Source organism: Ranitomeya imitator, chromosome 6 (assembly GCF_032444005.1).
Source record: "Ranitomeya imitator isolate aRanImi1 chromosome 6, aRanImi1.pri, whole genome shotgun sequence".
NCBI classification, from domain to species: Eukaryota; Metazoa; Chordata; class Amphibia; order Anura; family Dendrobatidae; genus Ranitomeya; species Ranitomeya imitator.
Window position 1 is genome coordinate 480,980,622 of NC_091287.1, and position 25,260 is coordinate 481,005,881.

Sequence of the window (25,260 nt, forward strand, 5' to 3'; positions counted from 1 at the left end):
AAATAAACTGTTGTCTGAAGTATTGACTCTTCTTGTAGGATGAATATTTACTTCTAATATTATCTCCTATGGTTTATTTTCTGTTATCTTTGCAAAACAGTAATGCATGGCCACTGAACAATCATGTTTGCTGATATCTTGATTACATACATTGTCCATGCTAGACAGTTTGTTGGCATTCCCAAACAGAGGAGGAAAAACTACGCACATTCAGTTGTATGAGCCATGGTCGATGCAGTCTTTCTAAAGACAGCTGGGCCAGGGGACGAGAGCACCCACTGACCCTGTGTCTCCACAAATACACTTTGGCAAACTGCAGTCTACCTCTTTTATGTCTCTGTGTCAGAAGCAGGGTCCTCCTGCATCTTCTGCCATAGCATTTTATTTCATTTTAATGTCGATGGATAGTCCGCACTGACACTAATGCACTCTGAGTCTGCAGGACAGCTTGAATTTCTTTGGAACTTGATGAGGGCTGCTTATCCACCATCCGGACTAGCCTGCATTGCATTCTTTCATCAATTTTTCTCTGCTGTCTATGTCCAGGGAGATTAGCTGCAGTGCCATAGGTTGCAAACTTCTTGATTACGTTGCGCACCATGAACACAGGAACATCAAGATCTCCGGACATGGACTTGTAACCTTGTTATTGTTGATATTGTTCAACAATTTTTGTTCTCCAGTCCTCAGATAATTCTCTTTTCCTCTTTCTGTACTTCATGCTTAGTGGGGCACACACAGACACACAGTGCAATCATTGAGTCAACTTTTTATTTGGTTTTTATTTGGTTTCAGGTGTGATTTTCATATTGCCCACACCTGTTACTTGCCACAGGTGAGTTTGAATGAGCATGACATGCTTGAAACAAAGTTGATTACCCCACCCACAATTTTGAAAGGTTGCAAACAATTTTGTCTGGCCCATTTTTGGGATTGTAGGTGAAATTATGTACAAATTGCCTTTTTTTGTATTTTTTTGTGTTGTTCCAATGCACACAATGGTCATAAACATGTATATAACAAAACATGTGCAATTGCAATAATTTTCTGGGAGAAATACTTCATTTTCTGGAACAATTTAAAGGGTGCCAACACTTTCGGCCATGGCTATGACTTTGCACAGGTTCCACCAATCCGTACACAATGTAAAGATGATAAGTACTGAACTTAAGGTATCAGCCCTTGAAATTCATTAGCCTGTGTCTGTCCATTCTTGACTTTATCGGTTGGGAGGCACGATTAAGGGTATGTGCACACATTTTGTATTTGGAACAGATTTTTCTGGTGCAAAAAAGAGTGTTGACAGGAAAAACGCTGGGTAAAATGCCCAGACCAAAATAAAAAAAAAAACACCTTGAAGGTTCAAATCTGCAAGGAAACAATAAGCAGAATGTGCATGAGGTTTACAATACCAGCTAAGTGAATTAGATTTTTAAAAATACTGTGTTTTTTTCCACAGTAAAATGCATGGTTGAACAAGGCCTAAATATTGAATGGTCGAGAGATCCAATAAAAAACATTGGGTTTGATCCACTTTAAATCAAATGTGTATGGGGGCCTTAAATCGTTAAATTGTAGTCTACAAAATTCTACAGACTATTCCTATCATGTATAAATATGTGCTGGTGTTACCAAGTTTTTTTTTTTAAAAAAAAGAAAAAAATGAAATTTGCTATCTGATTGATTGGTACACTGACTTTTTGGTAAAGTTTTATTCATAAGGGCCATTAATCTGCAATTACATTTTTGGTGGGTGAAATACATTGTCATTCATTTTAATATTGGTGTAAACTGAATAGATAATGATTTGATTGACATTCATTTTGTAAGAACATTGTTCAAAGTTTATAAAAAGATTTATTTCAAAAAATTATTATTGAGTATAGTGTATCTGTCCGTTCAGTACTAACGTTCCGAACAGCAGACTTGGAAGGGATTAGGGTAGTAGCTGATGAAAAACACAGGATCATGTCTGGGAGATGGCTGATCATCTGGAATGCGGAATTTGAAACGTTGCAGAAGAGTTGTAAAGAAGATGAAGAGATTCATTCTCGCCAGCTGCTCTCCCACACATATTCTGCGGCCTAAACATAAATGAGAGAAATATGAGGAAAGCCAAAGCTTAAGAATCCAGATACTGAGGACCAACAATGCTTCCATTCCACAACATTGATTATGTCATCAGAAAACGTTTTAAGACTTACACGCATACTATATAAAAGACCCTATGAATTAAAGGTGGTTTTAGAAACATTGATGATGTGACATTCTTTTTAACTTTTTGGACAGTCAAAGTGTGACATTTTTGACACCTTTATAAGCTCATTTTTTTAATTTCAAAAATCATCTAAATTTATTTGTATGATGCAAATTGTGCCAAATAATGGATTAATGTACAAAGTAATGTCAAATATAAGGTAATGAAGATGACAGTTTCTGGAGCAACAGAGTAAGTAGTTATGGTCTATCGAAAAAAGGGACACTTGGATGGTATAGTATGTGATGGAGGTCGAACTTCTGTGGCCTCCTGAAAGGCATCAAGGTAGCACCATTCACAGGTGAGCATATGGACGAACTACTGTATCTGTAAAGACAAAGAAGCTCACTGGAGCACAGCAGCCCATTAGTGCATCTTTAGGATAGCCCAGCAATTTTTAAGGTCTCCCTTACACAATGAACTAATTTTGGTGGAACCCTCCGATACCGACTGGTCTGCTCGGCAGTCCAATGTTTATAGGGGCTCTGGCCAACTGATGGTTGGAAGACTTGTTGCCCATGCTAGGGGCTCTGGCCAACTGATGGTTGGAAGACTTGTTGCCCATGCATGATGAGCACTTCTGTATATTGTAGAGTTTGTGGAGATGACTGTCAGTCAAACGATCAGTAGAAGCAGCATTCGTCCGACAGCCAATAAATGTGTATACCCAGTCCACACTTTTGAAGATCACCGTTAAGGCCCTATCAACATTATATATATATATATATATATATATATATATATATATATATATATATATTTATTAATCTTTTATTTTTCTGTTGTTTTTTTATGGAAAACACTATTATTATTTATTATTATAGCGCCATTTATTCCATGGCGCTTTACATGTGAGGAGGGGTATACATAATAAAACAAGTACAATAATCTTGAACAATACAAGTCACAACTGGTACAGGAGGAGAGAGGACCCTGCCCGCGAGGGCTCACAATCTACAAGGGATGGGTGAGGATACAGTAGGTGAGGGTAGAGCAGGTCGTGCAGCGGTTTGGTCAATCGGTGGTTACTGCAGGTTGTAGGCTTGTTGGAAGAGGTAGGTCTTCAGGTTCTTTTTGAAGGTTTCGATGGTAGGAGAGAGTCTGATATGTTGTGGAAGAGAGTTCCAGAGTAGGGGGGATGCACGAGAGAAATCTTGTATACGATTGTGGGAAGAGGAGATAAGAGGGGAGTAGAGAAGGAGATCTTGTGAGGATCGGAGGTTGCGTGCAGGAGAGTACCGGGAGATGAGGTCACAGATGTATGGAGGAGACAGGTTGTGGATGGCTTTGTATGTCATGGTTAGGCTTTTGTAATGGAGTCTCTGGGTGATGGGGAGCCAGTGCAGGGATTGACAGAGGGGAGAGGCTGGGGAATAGCGAGGGGACAGGTGGATTAGTCAAGCAGCAGAGCTTAGAATAGATTGGAGGGGTGCAAGAGTGTTAGAGGGGAGGCCACAAGGCAGGAGGTTACAGTAGTCGAGGCGGGAGATGATGAGGGCATGGACTAGGGTTTTTGCAGATTCTTGGTTTAGGAATGTACGGATCCGTGAAATATTTTTGAGTTGGAGGCGGCAGGAAGTGGAAAGGGTTTGGATATGTGGTTTATTATTTGACATAGGTCACAACCTCCTTTTAACATAACGGCTAGGAACTTTACCAGATGTATGCACTACTGGGTCAAGAATAAAAATGTCATGTGAACAGCCCCAAACATGAGAACTGTTTGGAGACTAAAACTAATTAGAGTAATTAGAGATTAATTCTGACCACAACCAAACTCAAAACAAAGTTTAGCTGTAGCTATTAATTAATTAATTAATTCATTCATTACCTGCGGAAAAGGGAATGAACGTTTCATTCTTAACAAAGTTTCCTTCTGAATCCATGAAATGTTCTGGGTAAAATTGATACGGTTTCTTCCAAATGCTCTTATCCTTTAAGACTGAATTCAAATTAGGTATGATTGTGGTGCCCTAGAATGATAAAGATAAAACTTGTACTACTATTATAATATTAGTTGTTTTTTTGCCTTATGTTCTGAAATTTCAGGAGACACAATGTTAAACGATCGTATTTAGTTGTACAGACATATCCTAAGAAATCAGGATATGATTAAGCTTAACCCCTTAGTGACAGAGCCAATTTGGTACTTAATGACCGAGCCAATTTTTGCAATTCTGACCACTGTCACTTTATGAGGTTATAACTCTGGAACGCTTCAATGGATTCCGCTGATTCTGAGAATGTTTTTTCGTGACATATTGTACTTCATGTTAGTGGTAACATTTCTTCGATATTACTTGCGATTATTTATGAAAAAAACGGAAATATGGCAAAAAATTTTAAAATTTTGCAATTTTCAAAATTTGTATTTTTATGCCCTTAAATCAGAGAGATATGTCACGAAAAATAGTTAATAAATAACATTTCCCACATGTCTACTTTACATCAGCACAATTTTGGAAACAAAATTTTTTTTTGTTAGGGAGTTATAAGGGTTAAAAGTTGACCAGCAATTTCTCATTTTTACAACACCAGTTTTTTTTAGGGACCACATCACATTTGAAGTCATTTTTAGGGGTCTATATGATAGAAAATACCCAAGTGTGACACCATTCTAAAAACTACACCCCTCAAGGTTCTCAAAACCACATTCAAGAAGTTTATTAACCCTTTACGTGCTTCACAGGAACTGAAACAATGTGGAAGGAAAAAATGAACATTTAACTTTTTTTTGCAAACATCTTAATTCAGAACCATTTTTTTTATTTTCACAAGTGTAAAAACAGAAATGTACCCATAAATTTTGTTACTCAATTTCTCCTGAATACGCCAATACCCCACATGTGCGGGTAAACCACTTTTTGGGCGCACCGCAGAACTTAGAAGTGAAGGAGCGCCGTTTGACTTTTTCAATGCAGAATTGGCTGGAATTGAGATCGGACGCCATGTCACGTTTAGAGAGCCCCTGATGTGCCTAAACAGTGGAAACCCTTCAAGTGACACCATTTTGGAAACTAGACCCCTTAAGGAACTTATCTAGATGTGTGGTGAGCACTTTGAACCCCCAAGTGCTTCACAGAAGTTTATAACGTAGAGCCGTGAAAATAAAAAATCGCTTTTGTTTACACAAAAATGATATTTCGCCCACAAATTCTTATTTTCACAAGGGTAACAGGAAAAATTAGACCACAAAAGTTGTTGTGCGATTTCTCCTGAATACGTCGATACCCCATATGTGAGGGTAAACCACTGTTTGGGCGCACCGCAGAGCTTGGAAGTAAAGGAGCGCCGTTTTACTTTTTCAATGTAGAATTGGCTGGAATTGAGATTGGACGCCATGTCGCATTTGGAGAGCCTCTGATGTGCCTAAACAGTGGAAACACCCCACAAGTGACCCCATTTTGGAAACTAGACCCCTTAAGGAACATATCTAGATGTGTGGTGAGCACTTTGAACCCCCATGCGCTTCACAGAAGTTTATAACGTAGAGCCGTGAAAAGAAAATTGCATTTTTTTCTACAAAAATGATCTTTTTGCCCACAAATTTTTATTTTCACAAGGGTAACAGGAGAAATTAGACCACTAAAGTTGTTGTGCAATTTCTCCTGAGTACGTCGATACCCAATATGTGGGGGTAAACCACTGTTTGGGCGCACCGCAGAGCTTGGAAGAGAAAGAGTGCCGTTTTACTTTTTCAATGTAGAATTCGCTGGAATTGAGATCGGACGCCATGTCGCGTTTGGAGAGCCCCTGATGTGCCTAAACAGTAGAAATCCCCCACAAGTGACCCCGTTTTGGAAACTAGACCCCCCATGGAACTTATCTAGATGTGTGGTGAGAACCTTGAATGCCCAAGTGCTTCACAGAAGTTTTTAATGCAGAGCCGTGAAAATAAAATTTTTTTTTTTTTTCCACAAAAAAGATATTGTAGCCCCCAAGTTTTTATTTTCACAAGGGTAACAAGAGAAATTGGACCCCAAAAGTTGTTGTCCAATTTGTCCTGAGTATGCTGGTACCCCATATGTGGGGGTAAACCACTGTTTGGGCGCACGGCAGAGCTCGGAAGGGAAGGAGCGCCTTTTTGGAATGCAGACTTTGATAGAATGGTCTGCGGGTATTATGTTGCGATTGCAGAGCCCCTGATGTACCTAAACTGTAGTAACCCCCCACAAGTGACCCCATTTTGGAAACTAGACCCCCCAAGGAACTTATCTAGATGTGTGGTGAGAACTTTGAATGCCCAAGTGCTTCACAGAAGTTTAGAATGCAGAGTCGTGAAAACAAATATATATTTTTTTCCACAAAAAAGATATTGTAGCCCCCAAGTTTTTATTTTCACAAGGGTAACAGGAGAAATTGGACTGCAATAGTTGTTGTCCAATTTATCCCGAGTACGCTGATGCACCATATGTGGGGGTAACCCACTGTTTGGGCGCACGGCAGAGCTCGGAAGGGAAGGAGCGCCTTTTTGGAATGCAGACTTTGATAGAATGGTCTGTGGGCATTATGTTGCGATTGCAGAGCCCCTGATGTACCTAAACTGTAGTAACCCCCCACAAGTGACCCCATTTTGGAAACTAGACCCCCCAAGGAACTTATCTAGATGTGTGGTGAGAACTTTGAATGCCCAAGTGCTTCACAGAAGTTTAGAATGCAGAGTCGTGAAAATAAAAAATATTTTTTTTTTCCACAAAAAAGATATTGTAGCCCCCAAGTTTTTATTTTCACAAGGGTAACAGGAGAAATTGGACTGCAATATTTGTTGTCCAATTTATCCCGAGTACGCTGATGCGCCATATGTGGGGGTAAACCACTGTTTGGGCGCACGGCAGAGCTCGGAAGGGAAGGAGCGCCTTTTTGGAATGCAGACTTTGATAGAATGGTCTGTGGGCATTATGTTGCGATTGCAGAGCCCCTGATGTACCTAAACTGTAGTAACCCCCCACAAGTGACCCCATTTTGGAAACTAGACCCCCCAAGGAACTTACCTAGATGTGTGGTGAGAACTTTGAATGCCCGAGTGCTTCACAGAAGTTTAGAATGCAGAGTCGTGAAAATAAAAAATATTTTTTTTTTCCACAAAAAGATATTGTAGCCCCCAAGTTTTTATTTTCACAAGGGTAACAGGAGAAATTGGACTGCAATAGTTGTTGTCCAATTTATCCCGAGTATGCTGATGCGCCATATGTGGGGGTAAACCACTGTTTGGGCGCACGGCAGAGCTCGGAAAGGAAGGAGCGCCTTTTTGGAATGCAGACTTTGATAGAATGGTCTGTGGGCATTATGTTGCGATTGCAGAGCCCCTGATGTACCTAAACTGTAGTAACCCCCCACAAGTGACCCCATTTTGGAAACTAGACCCCCCAAGGAACTTATCTAGATGTGTGGTGAGAACTTTGAATGCCCAAGTGCTTCACAGAAGTTTAGAATGCAGAGTTGTGAAAATAAAAAATATTTTTTTTTCCACAAAAAAGATATTGTAGCCCCCAAGTTTTTATTTTCACAAGGGTAACAAGAGAAATTGGACCCCAAAAGTTGTTGTCCAATTTATCCCGAGTACGCTGATGCCCCATATGTGGGGGTAACCCTCTGTTTGGGCGCACGGCAGAGCTCAGAAGGGAGGGAGCACCATTTGACTTTTTGAGCGCAAAATTGGCTGTCGTGTTTGGAGACCCCCTGTTGTACCTAAACAGTGGAAACCCCCCAATTCTAGCTCCAACCCTAACCCCAACACACCCCTAACCCTAATCCCAACCTGATCCATAATCCTAATCACTAACCCTAACCATAATCACAACCCTTACCCCAAAACAACCCTAATGTCAACCCTAACCATAACCCTAATCAAAACCCTAAATCCAACACACCCCTAATCCTAATCTCAACCCTAACCTCAAACCTAACCCTAATCCCAATACACCCCTAATCACAACCCTAACCTTAACACTAATCCCAAACCTAACCCTAATCCCAAGCGTAACCCTAATGCCAACCCTAACCCTAATACCAACCCTAATCCAAACCCTAACCCTAATCCCAGCTCTAACCCTAACTTTAGCCCCAACCCTAGCCCTAACTTTAGCCCCAACCCTAACCCTAGCCCTAAGGCTACTTTCACACTTGCGTCGTTTGGCATTCCGTCGCAATCCGTCGTTTTGGACAAGAAACGGATCCTGCAAATGTGCCCGCAGGATGCGTTTTTTGCCCATAGACTTGTACTGCCGACGGATCGTGACGGATGGCCACACGTCGCGTCCGTCGTGCACTGGATCAGTTGTGTTTTGGCGGACCGTCGGCACAAAAAAAGTTCAATGAAACTTTTTTTGTACGTCGCATCCGCCATTTCTGACCGCGCATGTGTAGCCATAACTCCGCCCCCTCCTCCCCAGGACATAGATTGGGCAGCGGATGCGTTGAAAAACTACAGCTGCTGCCCACGTTGTGCACAATTTTCACAACGTGCGTCGGTATGTCGGGCCGACGCATTGCGACGGCCCCGTACCGACGTAAGTGTGAAAGAAGCCTAACCCTAAATTTAGCCCCAACCCTAACCCTAAATTTAGCCCCAACCCTAGCCCTAACCCTAGCCCTAGCCCTAACCCTAACCCTACCCCTAACCTAACCCTACCCCTAACCCTACCCCTAACCCTACCCCTAACCCTACCCCTAACCCTACCCCAACACTACCCCTAACCCTAACCCTACCCCTAACCCTACCCCTAACCCTAACCTAACCCTACCCCTAACCCTACCCCTAACCCTACCCCTAACCCTACCCCTAACCCTAACCCTAGCCCTAACCCTAACCCTACCCCTAACCCTAACCCTAACCCTAATTTTAGCCCCAACTGCTGTTCTGCTGCCGGCCGGCAGATGGAGACAGATGGCGGGCGCACTGGGCATGCGTCCGCCATGTTCTTCTGCCGGCGACCAGGAGGAGCAGCAAGAGGATCCAGGGACACAGGTGAGTATTGTAGGGTCCCCAAATCCCCCTATTTCTCTGTCCTCTGATGTGCGATCACATCAGAGGACAGAGAATTACACTTTACTTTTTATTTTTTTATTTTTTTTTTTGCGGTCGCCGGTAAACAGTTAATTACCGGCGATCGCAAAACAGGGGTCGGTAAAACCGACCCCGATCATGCTCTTTGGGGTCTCGGCTACCCCCGGCAGCCGAGACCCCAAAGATTCTCCCGGTGCCGGCCGGCGGGCGCACTGCGCATGCGCCCGCCATTTTGAAGATGGCGGCGCCCACCGGGAGACACGAGGAGCATCGGGGGAGCTAGGTGAGTATTGGGGGGCCACCTGGGACCCCTTTTCTCTGTCCTCCGATGTGCGATCACATCAGAGGACAGAGAAATTAAAAAGAGATTGCGTTTTTTTTTTTGCGATCGCCGGTATACGGTTAATTACCGGCGATCGCAAATGCGGGGTGGGTTAAAAACCCCCCGAATCATGTTCTCTGGGGTCTCGGCTACCCCCGGCAGCTGAGACCCCGGAGAAAATCGGCCTGTGGGGGGCGCTATTGACTTTTTCCACAGCGCCGTTAATTAACGGCGCTGTGGTTTAAGTACCCTTAGCGGCCGCCGTTAAAAGGCGTATCGGCGGTCGCTAAAGGGTTAAAAGAGACTCAACAAAAGAAATGTGTCTCAAAATAGATGGGACAGAAAAGAACGCAGACCTGACTGTTACACATGTGAAAAGCTAAATAGGGAAGATGCACAACCCCAAAACGGTGAGTCTCCTGGCACATCGTGAAGTGAGATACTAGACTTAGTAGCTTTTATGCTCTTTTGATCAAAATAGTGTCAACTAAAGCACACTATTTTATTTACATGTACTATTACTATTTATTCATTTCATGAACTCAAGAAGATATGAACTAAGGGTACAAAAGTCAAAATCATATGCCTACCCTATATCTAAAAACACTTTTATTAATTAAAAACAAGGCAAACCATACCACCTATAGTGGCCAACAAAAAGAAAACGTGCTCAAAACTTAAATACCAATAACCTATGATAGGTAGCCAGGTAGGGGCAGATTCAGGTGCCTCAGTTAGGGATGTCTAGAACTCCCCCATAGGTTATTGGTATTTACGTTTTGAGCACGTTTTCTTTTTGTTGGTCACTATAGGTGGTATGGTTTGCCCTATTTATTCATTTACTTTATTTGCTCAGTGTTTTTATTCAAACTTGCATAAACCTTTCTAAATATGGATGTGATGTAGCGTAGTTGCACTAAAATACTTACCGATCACAGTCTTCCTCAGCTGCAAGGTCCGCTCATTCTAAGACTCCATAGACTTACATTGTAAAAGTGACTTTCGGTTCACGCAGAAACTCCAAAGTCAGAGTTCAAGTCATAGGAGTGAGAAGAGGACATTAAGAACCAGAGGTTTACTTTTAATAGTTTCATGTCGCTACGCTCAGAGGCCAATAATGCTTCAATTGTTCTGTTAAAAGACTTTGTTGCCTTTCAACAAACCTCTGCCAACGTAGACAGCAGAGCCGCTGAGCTCAGTAATTGGCTGTAGTGGTGTAACCAAACACAGAGACCGGAACAGAGACCGGGACAGTGGTGGAAATGCAGCTGTAGACCCGGAGAGACAAGTAGAGCTCCGTTACATGTAAAAAAGAGCAGAAGTTTATTGAAAGAGAACAATCCTTATAATGTTAATCCAATAGGGCTCATTTTTTAGGACAAAGTTATATGTATTAATGTTTTCATTTTTGGATACATATGGAAAAATATAGAAAATAGGCCGTTCCAGCCTTTCTAAAAAAAAAAAAAAAGAACCTGTCATGTCAGATAACTTTATTAAAATGAAGATATAGGGTTAATGGTGTAAGAAAGGTCCCAGGCTGCATAATGATAGCGCATAGCCAGAAAAAATTAACTTCAGTTCTCCTGGGAGCCACCAGCTTTCAGTCATGCAGGTGTACTGGTGTGGTTACAGTCACCTCTCACACTGAAGAGATGGCTGTCAGTCAAAGTGTCGGGGCGTGGTTATAGCTGCCACTCATTGTAGACTGCGCTGTGACTGAAGCCACTGCGGCACGACAGTATGACTGAAAGCTGACGGCTGCTAGTAGGAATATAAATGTAATTTTCTCACGAGAGCTGCACTTTCTGTATGGCGACTGGGGACTTTTCTAACACTATTATCCACATATCTGCAGGTAAATAGTGTTCTGCAATGTGACAGGTTGCCTTAAAACTACGACATTAACTGGGCAGCACACAGTATCCATTTCTGTGTTTACTGTAATCGTTAGTTTGTATAGGTTTTTATGTTCAATTAAGTTCACCCCAAAAAAATGTTTTACATGCCCATTATTGTAACACAGTACCTTTTAAAAGCATTTTGAAATACATAATATTTATTAATTTGTTTTTTTTTAGTTTTGTGAGAGTGTTGAAATGCAAGTAAAAAGCAATCCCACCTTTTTCTTTGGGGGGAGTTGTAATGCCATTTAGCAAGCATTATAAATATTGTGTTTACTTAGTATTTTTAATTTGTTTGTTTCATAAACTTTATTTAAATTATTATTTTTTTAGTTGTTTAATATGACTGCATATCATAATTTATTGATTTATTCTATGAATTGAAATACCATATTTACCAACAGTAGCAAATTTGACCAGAAATCCATGGAACTGCAATTTCATCAGGAAAGTGGCTTGGGTCAAGCCCCCAACAGTGAAAATAGGAACAGTTTGGGGACAGAACAGAGGATTACTAGAACTTGGCTTAAATAACTCTATTTTGTCCATTAGACTGTTGTCAAGTATGGAATATTTTGTACAATAAGGTGTTAATAGCTGTCAGTAATATAGTGACAGGCAATCTATGGTCTGTCCCCCAGGCCAATAAGAATATTATTAGGCCCCCAGGTGCCGAAACAACCTCCTCCAGCCATGATCCTGGGCTGCCACTAATGTGACCTCCTCCCTCTTTCCAACCAGTTAGATGCTGTGGTCGATAATAAACATGGCATGTAAGGGATTAACGGAGCAAGATCGGAGTTCTTCCGCCCTGGCAGTTGCTGGGTGATTTCAGCTGTGCTAAAGAAAATAAACTGGATTCTAACTAGTTAACATGAAACCAAGTGCAAAATGCAGAGGATGGGAGTGTCGCCAAAGAGAAAAAACAATATTTAATCATTATTTTAAACATGTTATTATGAATCCTTTGGTAGTTCCCTTAATATCGGAAGTCAACATAACAACAGTTGAATTATCAGCCTATCTGGAATATTGGATGCTTAATTAAAGCTTTTCACTGTACATTTTTCCTCTCGTAATACTCAACCTTGGGGATATCAAATCCTTGGATATTTGTGTTTCTGTAAGTCATATGGAGCAAAGCTATAGGCAAGATGTTCCCATATCTCTGGACTTCATGGATGACTGCACTGGTATATGGCATTTTAGATTGATCTTCTATTGTTGGTACTCTATCGGCGCCAATTACACGGTCAATTTCTTCATGGACCTTCTCTGCAAAATATAATAATAATAAATTACAGAAACTATTAAGTTTTATTTGGATTTGGCCAATATTACCGGTAGCAGGGAACGAGGAACATAGGGTTGTTAGGTCATTCTGCAGACCTCCCACTACGAAAGCCTAAGTAATAACTTTATATTTATTGACAGGTACACTACTGAAGCTTCCTTAATGTGTGCATTTAAAATATGTCTGTGATGGATACCGTACAGTGGCATCTGTCACTGTATGGTATTCAAATTGTCCCCTTGGAAAATGTATATACATATATAAAAATGGTGTTGATTTCCATGCATTGTTAACCTATATATATATATATATATATATATATATATCTCAAACAAACAAAAAAAAATATATAATATAACGCTGCGAGCGTCACTCTGTCCGAAGCCTTTATAGACTGCGCAAGCGCCGGTGCAGTCTGGACCCCACAGAGTGACGCTCCCAGGAGATCGCGGCGTACGTAAACACTGAACGCACACCGCGATCTCCAACAGAGAAGCAGGGACCGCCAGGAGGGTAAGTATCGGCTATATTCACCTGGCCCCGTTCCACCGATGCGCGCCGCCATCTTCCCGGTCCTCGGCCTGTGACCTTCAGTTCAGAGGGTGCGATGACGCGCTTAATGCATGCCGGCGCCGCCCTCTGACTGACCAGTCACAGCCAGAAGACCAGGAAGATGGCAGCGCGCAGCGGTGGAACGGGGCCAGGTGAATATAGTAAGTGCTGGGGGGCCTGAGCTGGCGGCGATACCGGCACCTGACCCCCACAGCGCACCGGTGTCCCTGCCTGCTCAGGCCCCCCAGCACTCGGCGCCCAGCGACCATAGGTGAGTATGGTATTTTTTTTATATATATATTGCAGCAGCATACGGGGCATATACTATGGAGCATCTTATGGGGGCCATAAACCTTTATGGAACAGCGTACGGGGCATACACTATGGAGCATCTTATGGGGGCCATAAACCATAAGCAGTGTATGGGGGCATATACCATGGAGCATCTTATGGGGGCCATAAACCTTTATGGAGCAGTGTACGGGGGCATATACTATGGAGCATCTTATGGGGTCATAATCCATAATGGAGCAGTGTACGGGGGCATATACTATGGAGCATCTTATGGGGGCCATAAACCTTTATGGAGCAGCGTATGGGGCATATGGATGGGAGCAGCAAATTAAAGAACGGTGGCGCAGGATGGGAGCAGCACATGACAGAATAGGGCAGCACATGACAGAACGGGGGCACAGGATGGGAGCAGCACATGACAGGATGGGGACGCAGGATGGGAGCAGCACATGTCAGGATGGGGGCGCAGGATGGAGCAGCACATACCAGGGTGGAGACCATATACCAATATAAATGCTCGCCACCCGGGCGTAGAACGGGTTCAATAGCTAGTGTATATATACATACATATATATATATATATATATATATGTATATATACATATATATAACGATGAATGTGTGTGTGTATGTGTGTACAGTATGTCCGGGATTGGTATCTGCACCATCGTAGCTACAGCCACTAAATTTTGCACAGTCACACGTCTGGACCCCGAGAGTGTCATAGGCTATGTTGGGAGGTGAAATTTTAAACCCGCGTGTTCCAATTCACCAAACAATTTTGCCCCTATCTACATAATGGGGAAAAAGTGAAAGGAAAAGTGTTGGAGGCAAATTGACAGCTGCCAGATGTGAACAAGGGGGACTTGATGGCGCCAAAGAGTATATACCGTACAGTTGCTAAGGTGGGGCCCCGACATGCGATACTCACCACACACGGGGATATGAACACACACACAAAAGGCACCACACACTACCACGTGCTTGAACACATATACCACCCTCAGCACACATTTCACCACACATACACCAACCTCGCCACATAAAAGTTGAAACACAAAAGTCGCCGCTCAAAACTCGCCGCGCGAAAAATTGGCCACATGCAAAACTAGCAACATACAAAAGTAGGCTCACGCAAAACTCGCCACAAGTGCAAAACTCACCTCATGGAAAACTCGCCACATGCAAAACTTGCACACGCGGAATAATTGCCACATGCACAAAAGTTGCAACACATGCAAAAGTTGCCTCACACAAAACTTGCACATACTCAAAACGCACCACACATAAAACTCGCCACGCGCAAAACTCGCCATGCGCAACACTTGCTGCACACAACTTTCTACAATAACCTGTCACATGCAACTCGACACACAAAAAGTTGCTACACGCATGTCGCCACACAAAACTCATCTCACAAAAGTCGCTACATGCATGTCGCCACACGCAACTCAACAAACACAACTTGACACATGAAACTCGCCCTAAAACACACACAAGTCTGGTAGTATCCTTCAAAAATAAAAATCTGATTAATAAGCAGACAAACTACAAGAGCAACAAATGTACCATATAGGAAATACGGCAGCTGTCAGTCACATGACCTGTCTATTCTGTGTATGTGTGAGCTAATATATACTGCCAAGGCTTCCTGTTGGCTGGGGATTTATCAGGCAGCCAATTTAGCTTACAAATACTGAGGTAAAAATACTGACCAAACAACGTGTGAACTAGGTCTAATACAGGAGGAGATGACACACAGATATATACTATATACAGGAGGAGATGACATACAGGTACATACTATATACTGGGGAGATGACACACAGGTATATACTATATACAGGAGCAGATGACGCACAGGTATATACTATATACAGGAGGAGATGACTTACAGGTATATACTACATACAGGAGGAGATGACATATAGGTATATACTATACAAAAGAGGAGATGACACATAAGTATATACAGGAGGAGATGACATACAGCAGGTATATATTATATACATGGGAGATTACATTTTTCATCATGAGCTGTCAGAGAATTATCTGAGCTAGTTTTGTATTAAGTTGTATTAATAGTTTAATAAAAGTAACTGCAAAGGGAAAAATATTGCGCAGATAACCCACTCTCCAAACTATGTAACCCTTTAATGCCATGTTGTTCACATGTCCAGCAATAGTCCGTCAGGACGGATCCAGCAGCAATCTGTTGGCAAATAAGTTGCGCAGACATTATTTATTTGTCCATTTTTTAAAAACGGATTTCAGCTGGATTCGTTTTGTAACAATAAAATTTATGGAAAATGGATCCGTTAATTAGCCATTTGTTTTTCTCCCATTTGAAGCAGATCTGTTGTTTGCTTACTGGAGGTGGAAAATGAATATTTAACTTCTTCATGACCTTGTGATTTTCCGTTTTTGAGCTTTAGTTTTTTTTCCCCATTCCTTCAAAGAGCCATAACTTTATTTTTTATTTTTCTAGCTACAGAAAAGACAAAAATTAAGGACAGCAGATACTATTTCTGAAAATATGTATCACAAAAGGTAAGATGTTATTTCACTTACTTTGCAGGGGTGAGAGGATCCACCTCTGTCCCCCTAATCCTGTCAACACAAATGAGCTCTGACTGAGACCTACCCCGCAGTGGTCCCAAGGAGATGCACTCTCCTGCTTGATGAGCAAAGACCGTCATGTTCCACCTTTCCTCTTCCTTAGTCTGGATGGCAACAGACAAAAGTTGTGCCTGTACAACTTTTGCCAACTCATTGCTGCTGGATCAGTTCTAATGGTCTAATGGTCATTGTGAATATAGAAGTTGAATGGTGGTTAAGGCTGTCATGAGACACAAGTGTAATCACGTTTGGTGATATACGCACATCAAAAAAATGACTATTGACTACTGACCACTTACTCTGGATGTGAGGATGAAGCAACATCATCAAGAGAGACCAGCGCAGAGTGTTAGATGTAGTATCTGTTCCAGCTATAAAGAGATCTGCAATTACCATGAGAAGTGTCTCTTCGGTGAAATTGCTGGTGGGACTGTCTTTATTCTGGGTGCACAGAAACAATAGATATTATAGGAGACCTCAGAGACAAAGATGCCTTCTCGCTATTGCAAAATAAAGCCATATATAAAGAAAAAACAATAAAAATCCTTCTACTAATAATACATTTACTGACATGACTGGTGACATTTTAGTAATGAGCAGAGACTGTTACCCACTCTAGTGGACACTTGTGACTAGTAAGCTCTTTCATTTTGAAAGGTCCTGGACAATAATCAGATGGCAGGACGATTCAGATTGAAATTAATTAGGTTGTGTGGATTAGATAATCCATTTCCTTACAAACTGCCATGGAACTTGTTGGCATTGTACCCGGGTCACCTTGTTAAGGATCTTACTTTATGCAAGAGAAGAGAACGGGTATAAAGTGCATCTCTCGCTCTGGAGCACCTGTCATGAATTACACCAACAACCCATAGATTTGAATAGCCGCTATGTAATCTTATCCTTCCTTCTGTGATGGCGCTGCAGTAAGCAAAAGAAAATATACGAGTATATGACCTGTGTCCATACAGATAGGACCACCAGCAATTAGAGGTTATATGGAGGTTAATTTGTGTAATCCATATTGTCAGAGGACCCTTCTACCAAACATTAATTGTCCAGAGCCGAGAACCCCACCTGAGTAATCTATACATATTATTCAATATACTGTAAATAGAAGGGATAATACAAGTCAACCCTATTTTAGATACCCTTTTTGGGAATTCAGCATTATTGTTCTTGTTTGGCTGCTTGCAGGACCATAATCTATAAGCTGGAGCAGACAGTGACAACAATGAGCATTGTTAGCGTCATGATTGAGACACCTATTCTTATGATGGAATTACCATTGCAGACCTGATACAATGCAATTGTTGCAAAGCATGTATAACAATGCTCAATATGCAAGTTTAATTCTAGAATAGTTCAGGAATAAATAATGCATTGTATGTACAAAACGGTCCAGCCTCCACGGACCAAGTGACACGTTGACTGCATCAGTTACTTATGGCAAAGTTTCTGTGCTTGAGACTGTATCCAAGGAGGATGAACAGGTGTCAACAGACAGCGAGGAGTGGAGCGAGGATCATCGCAGAAAATATCAGACAACTGTTTCGAGCACCACTTGTAGTCAGCATGGTAAGACACATGGCTCGTGTGCACCTCATATGAATGTGTTGAATGACAATTTGAGTGCGGTTGGTGAGATAGCGGTGTCTGTTTCTAGCGATGATGGTGGAGTGAGAGCTACTCATGTGGCAGTCGAATTTGTGAGGATGTTTAGGTGTTTGCTTGCCCTGGCAGCTCTTAGAGTGGCTCCAGTGGCAGCTGTTAGTGTCGTTGCTCCATGGCTTCCGCGACCACCGCTGTGGATTTGGGGCTTCTGGATGATTTAGGTAGGGGAGAAGTATATATATATGCTATGATGATCAGGAGATTAGGGATAAGATATGGAAGCAAAAAAAAAGGGAAGAAGCCAGCACTGCTTATGGTCAGAACGCAATAACTGAAGTGCAATTGCACATAAATTCTAACTGTATTTCAAATATGAGACATTTAGCAAACAATTGATCAATTCTTTGAGCTACCCCGCCACTTCACGGCAATCTCATAATGGGGCAGTCCTAATCTTCGTATTTTATTTACGTTGTGCCATTATGGCCTCCTGAATGTATAAGACACAACGTAAATAAAATACGCTAAATGTCTCATATTTGAGACATTGCTAAATGTCTCATATTTGAAATACAGTTAGAATTTATGTGCAATTGCACTTCAGTTATTGCGTTCTGACCATAAGCAGTGCTGGCTTCTTCCCTTTTTTTTTGCTTTGCATTGGTATGTGGCTGACCACCACTGTTGCCGCGCACGCTGGGTTATGTGCGCCATTCTTTCTGTGTTCACTGTGATTTATAGGCTGCTGTGCACACACACAGCAGCCCCGCCCCGCCTCAGGCTCAAGTTAATTGTGCACCTGTGTCTCAGCCTGTCTCACCCTTCATCTTTGGTGCGGGTTTGGCAGTGTGGAAGCCAGATCTGAAATGTCTGCACTGGACCTGATCGGCCTTTACCTGCGCTTGCCTTTCCTGGCACCAAGGGAGTGATTCTGAAAATGCTCCAGGTACAGTTCGCATTTAATGTGGTCCTTTTTTTTTTTTTTTTTTTATACATTCAGGAAGCCATAATGGCACAACGTAAATAAAATACGAAGATTAGGACTGCCCCATTATGAGATTGCCGTGAAGTGGCGGGGTAGCTCAAAGAATTGATCAATTGTTTGCTAAATGTCTCATATTTGAAATACAGTTAGAATTTATGTGCAATTGCACTTCAGTTATTGCGTTCTGACCATAAGCAGTGCTGGCTTCTTCCCTTTTTTTTTTGCTTTGCATTGGTATGTGGCTGACCACCACTGTTGCCGCGCACGCTGGGTTATGTGCGCCATTCTTTCTGTGTTCACTGTGATTGATAGGCTGCTGTGCACACACACAGCAGCCCTGCCCCGCCTCAGGCTCAAGTTAATTGTGCACCTGTGTCTCAGCCTGTCTCACCCTTCATCTTTGGTGCGGGTTTGGCAGTGTGGAAGCCAGATCTGAAATGTCCGCACTGGACCTGATCGGCCTTTACCTGCGCTTGCCTTTCCTGGCACCAAGGGAGTGATTCTGAAAATGCTCCAGGTACAGTTCGCATTTAATGTGGTCCTTTTTTTTTTATATACATTCAGGAAGCCATAATGGCACAACGTAAATAAAATACGAAGATTAGGACTGCCCCATTATGAGATTGCCGTGAAGTGGCGGGGTAGCTCAAAGAATTGATCAATTGTTTGCTAAATGTCTCATATTTGAAATACAGTTAGAATTTATGTGCAATTGCACTTTAGTTATTGCGTTCTGACCATAAGCAGTGCTGGCTTCTTCCCTTTTTTTTTTGCTTTGCATAAGATATGGAAGGACAAATATGTGGAGATTTTAGCCACTTGAGATATTTAATCTGGATAGTAGAAGCCACCTGAATGTAAGAAAGGTGAATAAGAAAGGCGTTATTGTCCATTCCTCTGACTTTCTATAATTTGTTGCAGGTCTTTACCTTTCTGGCCAGTGTTATTGGAGAGCAGGCACCTGAAAACTGCTCAGTTGTGTTTTGTTACTTAGAATTGATAGTGGACGCTTACCCCATTTATGGTGGCACAGTATAGCTGGGAAATGATGAGCAGTTTCGACAGAGGAAGACGGTGAGGCCTAGTCTGCATTAGGGCCACAAAGATATTAGCCTTTGGATGCGTTTATTGGCTGCTGTCCTTTCCAGGGAGTTCTGGGGGTGTTGCAAGTACAGCGACATCCTCGGCAGGAACGCGCAAAGTTTAATGAGAAGAAGTGTTGTTTTGGGTTATCCTGCAAGTTCAAGCATGAATGCTAGGGATGTGGCGGATCCCACAGTCATGCCAAGTGTTTTAAGAAGACAAAGAGAAAATCAAGTGAGTGTTCAGCAAAAAGGGAGGGCTCCGGTGAGAATTGATTGGATGCTTCTGTTTCTAAGTAGATATCATGTTGGTGAGGAGGCAAAATTGTTGACTGAGGGTTTTTTGTTAGGTTTTAAAATATTTCCCTGGTTAAACCTTGTGCTATGTGGCCAAACAATTTGTGGCCCATGTGCATGGGGAAATAGTTAGGGATAAATTGCAGAAGGAAGTGGTGCTTTGCAGAATGGCTGGACCTTTGCCACTCCTCCGTTGCCCATTGCCTGTTTTTTCTTGTTCCAAAAAGGGAGCATAATAAGCTTAGATTGATATACCATTTGTCGTATCCTGCTGGGGAATCAGTTAATGATGCCATTAGCCCAGAGTTAGTGTCGGTTTTGTACGTGCATTTTGAAAAGGCTGTGAAGTGGGGTCGCAGGCTCGATAGGGGTTGTTGATGGCGATGACTGACATTGAGTCCAAATTACAGCTACTTTCTATGCACCCGGAGAGTTGCCGTTAGTCAGGTTGTTTTTGGAATGGTAAATTTTATGTGTCTTGATGTTTGCCCATGGGTTGTTCAATTTCTTGTGCTTATTTTGAAAAGTTAAGCTCTTTTATGGAATGGGTGGTGAAGGAGGAGTCCAAATTACATTCTGTTTTACATTACTTGGACTACTTTTTATGAATTGAAACAACAGGGTCCCCAGTATGTTTGTTGCTGCTCCGGATGTTAGAGAGGATAGCTCAGCGTTTCGGTATCCCTTTGGCACCCGAATGGACTGAAGGCTCTTCGATGATGTTGACGTTTTTGGGCATTGAGATATACTTTGTGAGGATGGAATGATGTTTACCGGCTGATAAGCTCATGGATTTAAAGGGGAGTGTGTAAGAGGCTTTACAAGCTAGCAAACTTTGCCTCCGTCAGTTACAATTTGTATTAGGGAAGCTGAGTTTTGCAGAATCTTAGTTTTTACACAAAGAATTGCGCAAGCCACAGTAGGCAATTTACACTCTTTGCATTTTGTGCAGTTGAATTCAGGTCATAAGGCAGATCTGAAGGTTTGGGCTGATTCCTTACATTCATCTAATGATCGGTCTTTGTGATTGGAGCAAGGTGGGCCTAACGTAGATTTGGTTCTTTATACAGATGCATCTGGAGCAAGGGGTTTGGGGGTTTACTTCAGAAGCAAATGGTGCTTTGGGGAATGGCCAGATGCTTTGAGGGCTTCAAATCTGATTAGGAATCTGGCTCTGTCAGAAATCTTTCCTATTGTTGTGTCTTTGGGATTTTGGGGCACAGATCTTAGAAATAAGAAAGTGCGGTTCATGGGTGATAACATGTGCTGGGTGTGCTGAACTCCATAGCTGAAGCTTTGTCTCGCTTTCAGCAGGACCAATTTTAAGAGCTGGCACAGGACAAGGAGCAGCAAGGGACTGTTTTTCCCCACCAGCTATGGGATTTTGTTTCCGTGCAGCATTAAACTTGGAGAAGAATTCAGTTGCTCATGGCACCTGGGTAAAACACATGTTGGTATGGCGACAATGGCAGGATCTTGTTGACTCAGTTGGTGGACCAAGTGTTGGAAGCTAATCAGGTGTACCTTTACTATATATAACTGGCCGAGGGTGTATCTTTTGCGGCTGTTTCTGGCAAGATAGCATGTTTAGCATTTTTCTTTAAGCTAGTGGGTTGGAAGGATGTCACCAAGGACTTCTTGGTCTGTCAGGCATGGAAAGCTTTTATTAAGAAATACATAGCCAAGGATTGGAGACATCCAGTATCTTTCGTAACTTTAGGTCAGCTAGTGTGCCTTCTTAGGACTGTTTGCAGGTCAGAGTACAAATGTTTGTTTGAGATGGCTTTAGCTTTGGCCTTTTTTGGTGCATTCTCGGTGAGTGAGCTAGTGAGTAAAATACTAAGTATCATGGAGGTCTGTTGTTTAAGGATGTATCATGTTAGGTGAATGTGGTGCAATATTATTTGAGACACTCTAAGCCTGACACCCGTGGAAAGGGTAGCGTGATTGATCTTTGGGTGTGGAGTGTTTGGAGGACTGTCCAGTGAGATGGGTTTCCTTATTTTTTAAAATAAGGGGTTTCCACCCAGGTTCCTTTTTAGTGCACCAGGATGGGTCTGAGCTGTTGTGGGAATTTTCCAGCACTGCTTGATACTATGTGATTTGAATGGGGATGATTTTCAGTCCTACTCTTTCTGGATTGGTGCTGCAATGGAAGCAGCGCGATTGGGTTTAGAAGTACAGGCAATGCGCAAGATTGGTCAATGGGAGTCATCTAAGTATCGGTTATATGTTAGATTGCACATGCTATGAGTGGGTATAGTTTGGAGCGGTGTGTCTTCTCTGTCTATGATCCCTCTCCCATATCTTCCATCACTTCACGCTTTGTTTATGTATTTCAGGATCCCCTTGTTGAGATGCGTATTAGGACATTCTTACGTTTATTGGGGTTTACTCCAGGCATATATGAGACTGGCAGGATGACAATTGGTGCTCTCCAAGGAGATAGCGTCAGTATGGTGGATCGGTGTCAGGGGTATGCTCTGGAATGAGGTAATGCCGGAGTTACATTTTCACATAGCGTTAGACCGAGCACCTGATATACTGGTACTGTACGTGGGTGGGAATGATTTGGGACTTCAAAGGAGTTGATCTGCAATATTAAATATGGTTCTCCCTCCCTGGTTTAGCATTGGTTTGGCCAGACATTGTTGTGCGCTTGGCATGGAAGCATGCGCATTCAGTAGAAAGAGTTAACAAGGCACGCATTAACGTCAATCGAGAGGTGTCACGTTTCATTGCGCGCAATGGGGGTGTAGTGATATGTCATCTGAATTCGGAAATTCCTTCTTGTGAATTTTGGAGGTCGTTTGGAGTTCATTTAAACTCAATCGGTACAGATATTTGGGAATTGGCCTTTATGGAAGGCATTGAAAAAGCCTGGAGTGTGTGACAGGTCTCGCAATTATAAGGGGTCATGCATGCTTGCTGTGGTGGGAAGAGGAGGGGGGATTTTGAACAAGGTGGATTGCACTAATGAAAGGGGGGAAACCTATGCTTGAATGGGTGAGCCTTTATGTGGTACTAGGTTATTAAAGAAATTGTGAGCAGGTCCCTACTAAGCTCAGGTCTCAGTGAGACATTTTGTATGGGCAACAGTTAGCTGGGTTTCCTCGAGGTTCTGCAGTGTGGCTGAGGGTAGTGGGAGAAATTGTTAGTTGAAAAAAAAGGTGCAAGAGAGCTTTCAATACCCCCCTCCTCTTTTTCTAGGTGGTTTATGCTATCGATACACAACGATTTGTATTTAAAGTTATATTTACTCTTTGTTGTTGTTGAATAAACGAGGCTCCTGTGGTTTTTACATCCAAAGTCACGCAGTGAGTGGTTTTATTTGGTTAGGTACTGTAATTGGTCGGGTGTGGGGAGAGGAGTTTTTCAGATATTGGGGGCCATTTTCACATATCCCCGAAGTCATGAGTGCAAAAAAGGGAGTGGAGTGGCAGTAGGGTGTTAGTACAAATGAATATGCACGCAATGTCTTTTAGATCCAGATGACCAACGCCTGCATTGTTTTTCAAGCAAAATATGCAAGCAATGTTTTTCTGAAGCGTCTTTTCATATTTTTTGTGTTTTTACATTTTTTTTTATTTCATAGAAGGGGCATTCATTAAAGATTTCCCCTGATCCACTTCCTTTGGACTGAGTGCAATAAAACTTGGCACGGTTATTAGTACTTCTCTACAAAGGTGCCACCTAGGGAAACACACTTCTCACATTTCTGTAAGCAACTGTGCACACCTCGCTTGTAGAAGTCAACAGATTGCTCCAAAAGCCACAATGTGACTTCAGAAATCAGAGTTTCATCATCTGGAAAAAGCTTGCCCTTCAAAAGTAACTAAATTGTTGAAAAGATGTGGAAGTCCGATTGTGCGAGGTCGGGTGAATAAGGAGGATGTGGTAGAATTTCAATATCACCGGAGCATGCTTCCATTTGGGGAACATGTGAGTTGTGAACTTGTGATGGCGGACACCTTTGGTGAGCATGCTATGTCTCTTGGTTTTATTGACCTCCCGCAATTTCCACAGCAGTGAAGCATAGTATGCCCCAGTGATCATGGCGCTCTGTGCTACGAAATACATCAATACTACTCTATGCTGGTCCCAAAATACTGTGAGCATGACCTTGCCTGCCAGAGTTGGGCATTTGCCTTCCTTGGAGGCAATGAGTCATGATGCTTCCATTGCTTTAACTGGACTTTACTATCAGGATCATAGTGATGGCCCAGCTCTCAGCCTGTGTGATCAGTCTGTTGAAAAAGTCCTCCTGTTTCCATGGCACATCGTCAATAGAGCCTAGAACATTCGACTTGTTCCTACATCTGGAAAGGTGTGAGCAGCCGGGAAACCCAGCAAGCAGATAACTTATGCATGTGAAGATGGTCTTGGATGATTTTTTTTCCCTGGACCCCACACTAATCTTGACATTTTGGGCTAGGTGGCAAATTTCCAAAATGGCGACCTCCACTTGCAGGATGGTGTGTTCATCAATAGCAGAGTGGAGTTGTTAGGTGTTTTGAAACCCGTATACATGTCCCGGTTTTCCGAGTCATCTGCCGGGACATCGGGTTCGTCTACGGACGATTACAAGGTGAACGCTATTTTGGGGTGCAAGGTGGTACGTGGCAAAAAATCCTATTTGGTGGATTGGAAGGGTTATGGCCCAGAGGACAGGTCCTGGGAGCCTGCTGAACACATTCAAGCTCCACAGCTCATTGCTGCCTTTGAGCATAGCGAGGTCCAAGGAGGGGGGGCCCTAGGGGGGGTAATGTTAGGTGTCGAGTTCCCGCCTCTGCACAGGGGGAATCTCAAACCATCTCTGCTGCGGTCTCCCATTCTTCTCTAGCTGCAGTGGAGTCTGCTCAGCGGAGACGTCGTTCCCAGCATCTTGCTCAGTCTCACTCTGTGCATAGGATTACTGCTGCTTTGCCTGCTTCTGCCATTGAAGCCAGTGCTGGGCAGCGGCGAGCACACGCTTTTGGGATCTAAGTCCTGCTTTTTCCCTTCCGAGCATGCCCAGGGTAAGATCTCCCATTG

The 25,260-nt window shown here is 42.6% G+C and overlaps 1 protein-coding gene across 1 annotated transcript in view; it reads right to left on the reverse strand.

Annotated features, from left to right (window-relative positions):
• Nucleotides 1-759: 759 nt before the first annotated feature.
• LOC138642948 (cytochrome P450 2D17-like) overlaps nt 760-25,260 on the reverse strand; it is an 83,750-nt gene continuing 59,249 nt past the window's right edge. Inside the window, exons 6-9 of the mRNA XM_069731581.1 lie at nt 16,548-16,689; nt 12,577-12,764; nt 4,089-4,230; nt 760-2,084 (exon numbers count right to left, since the gene is read on the reverse strand). Of these exons, the coding sequence (XP_069587682.1) occupies nt 1,906-2,084; nt 4,089-4,230; nt 12,577-12,764; nt 16,548-16,689 (651 nt within the window). The 3' untranslated portion in view covers nt 760-1,905. The remainder of the gene's footprint in view (nt 2,085-4,088; nt 4,231-12,576; nt 12,765-16,547; nt 16,690-25,260) is intronic.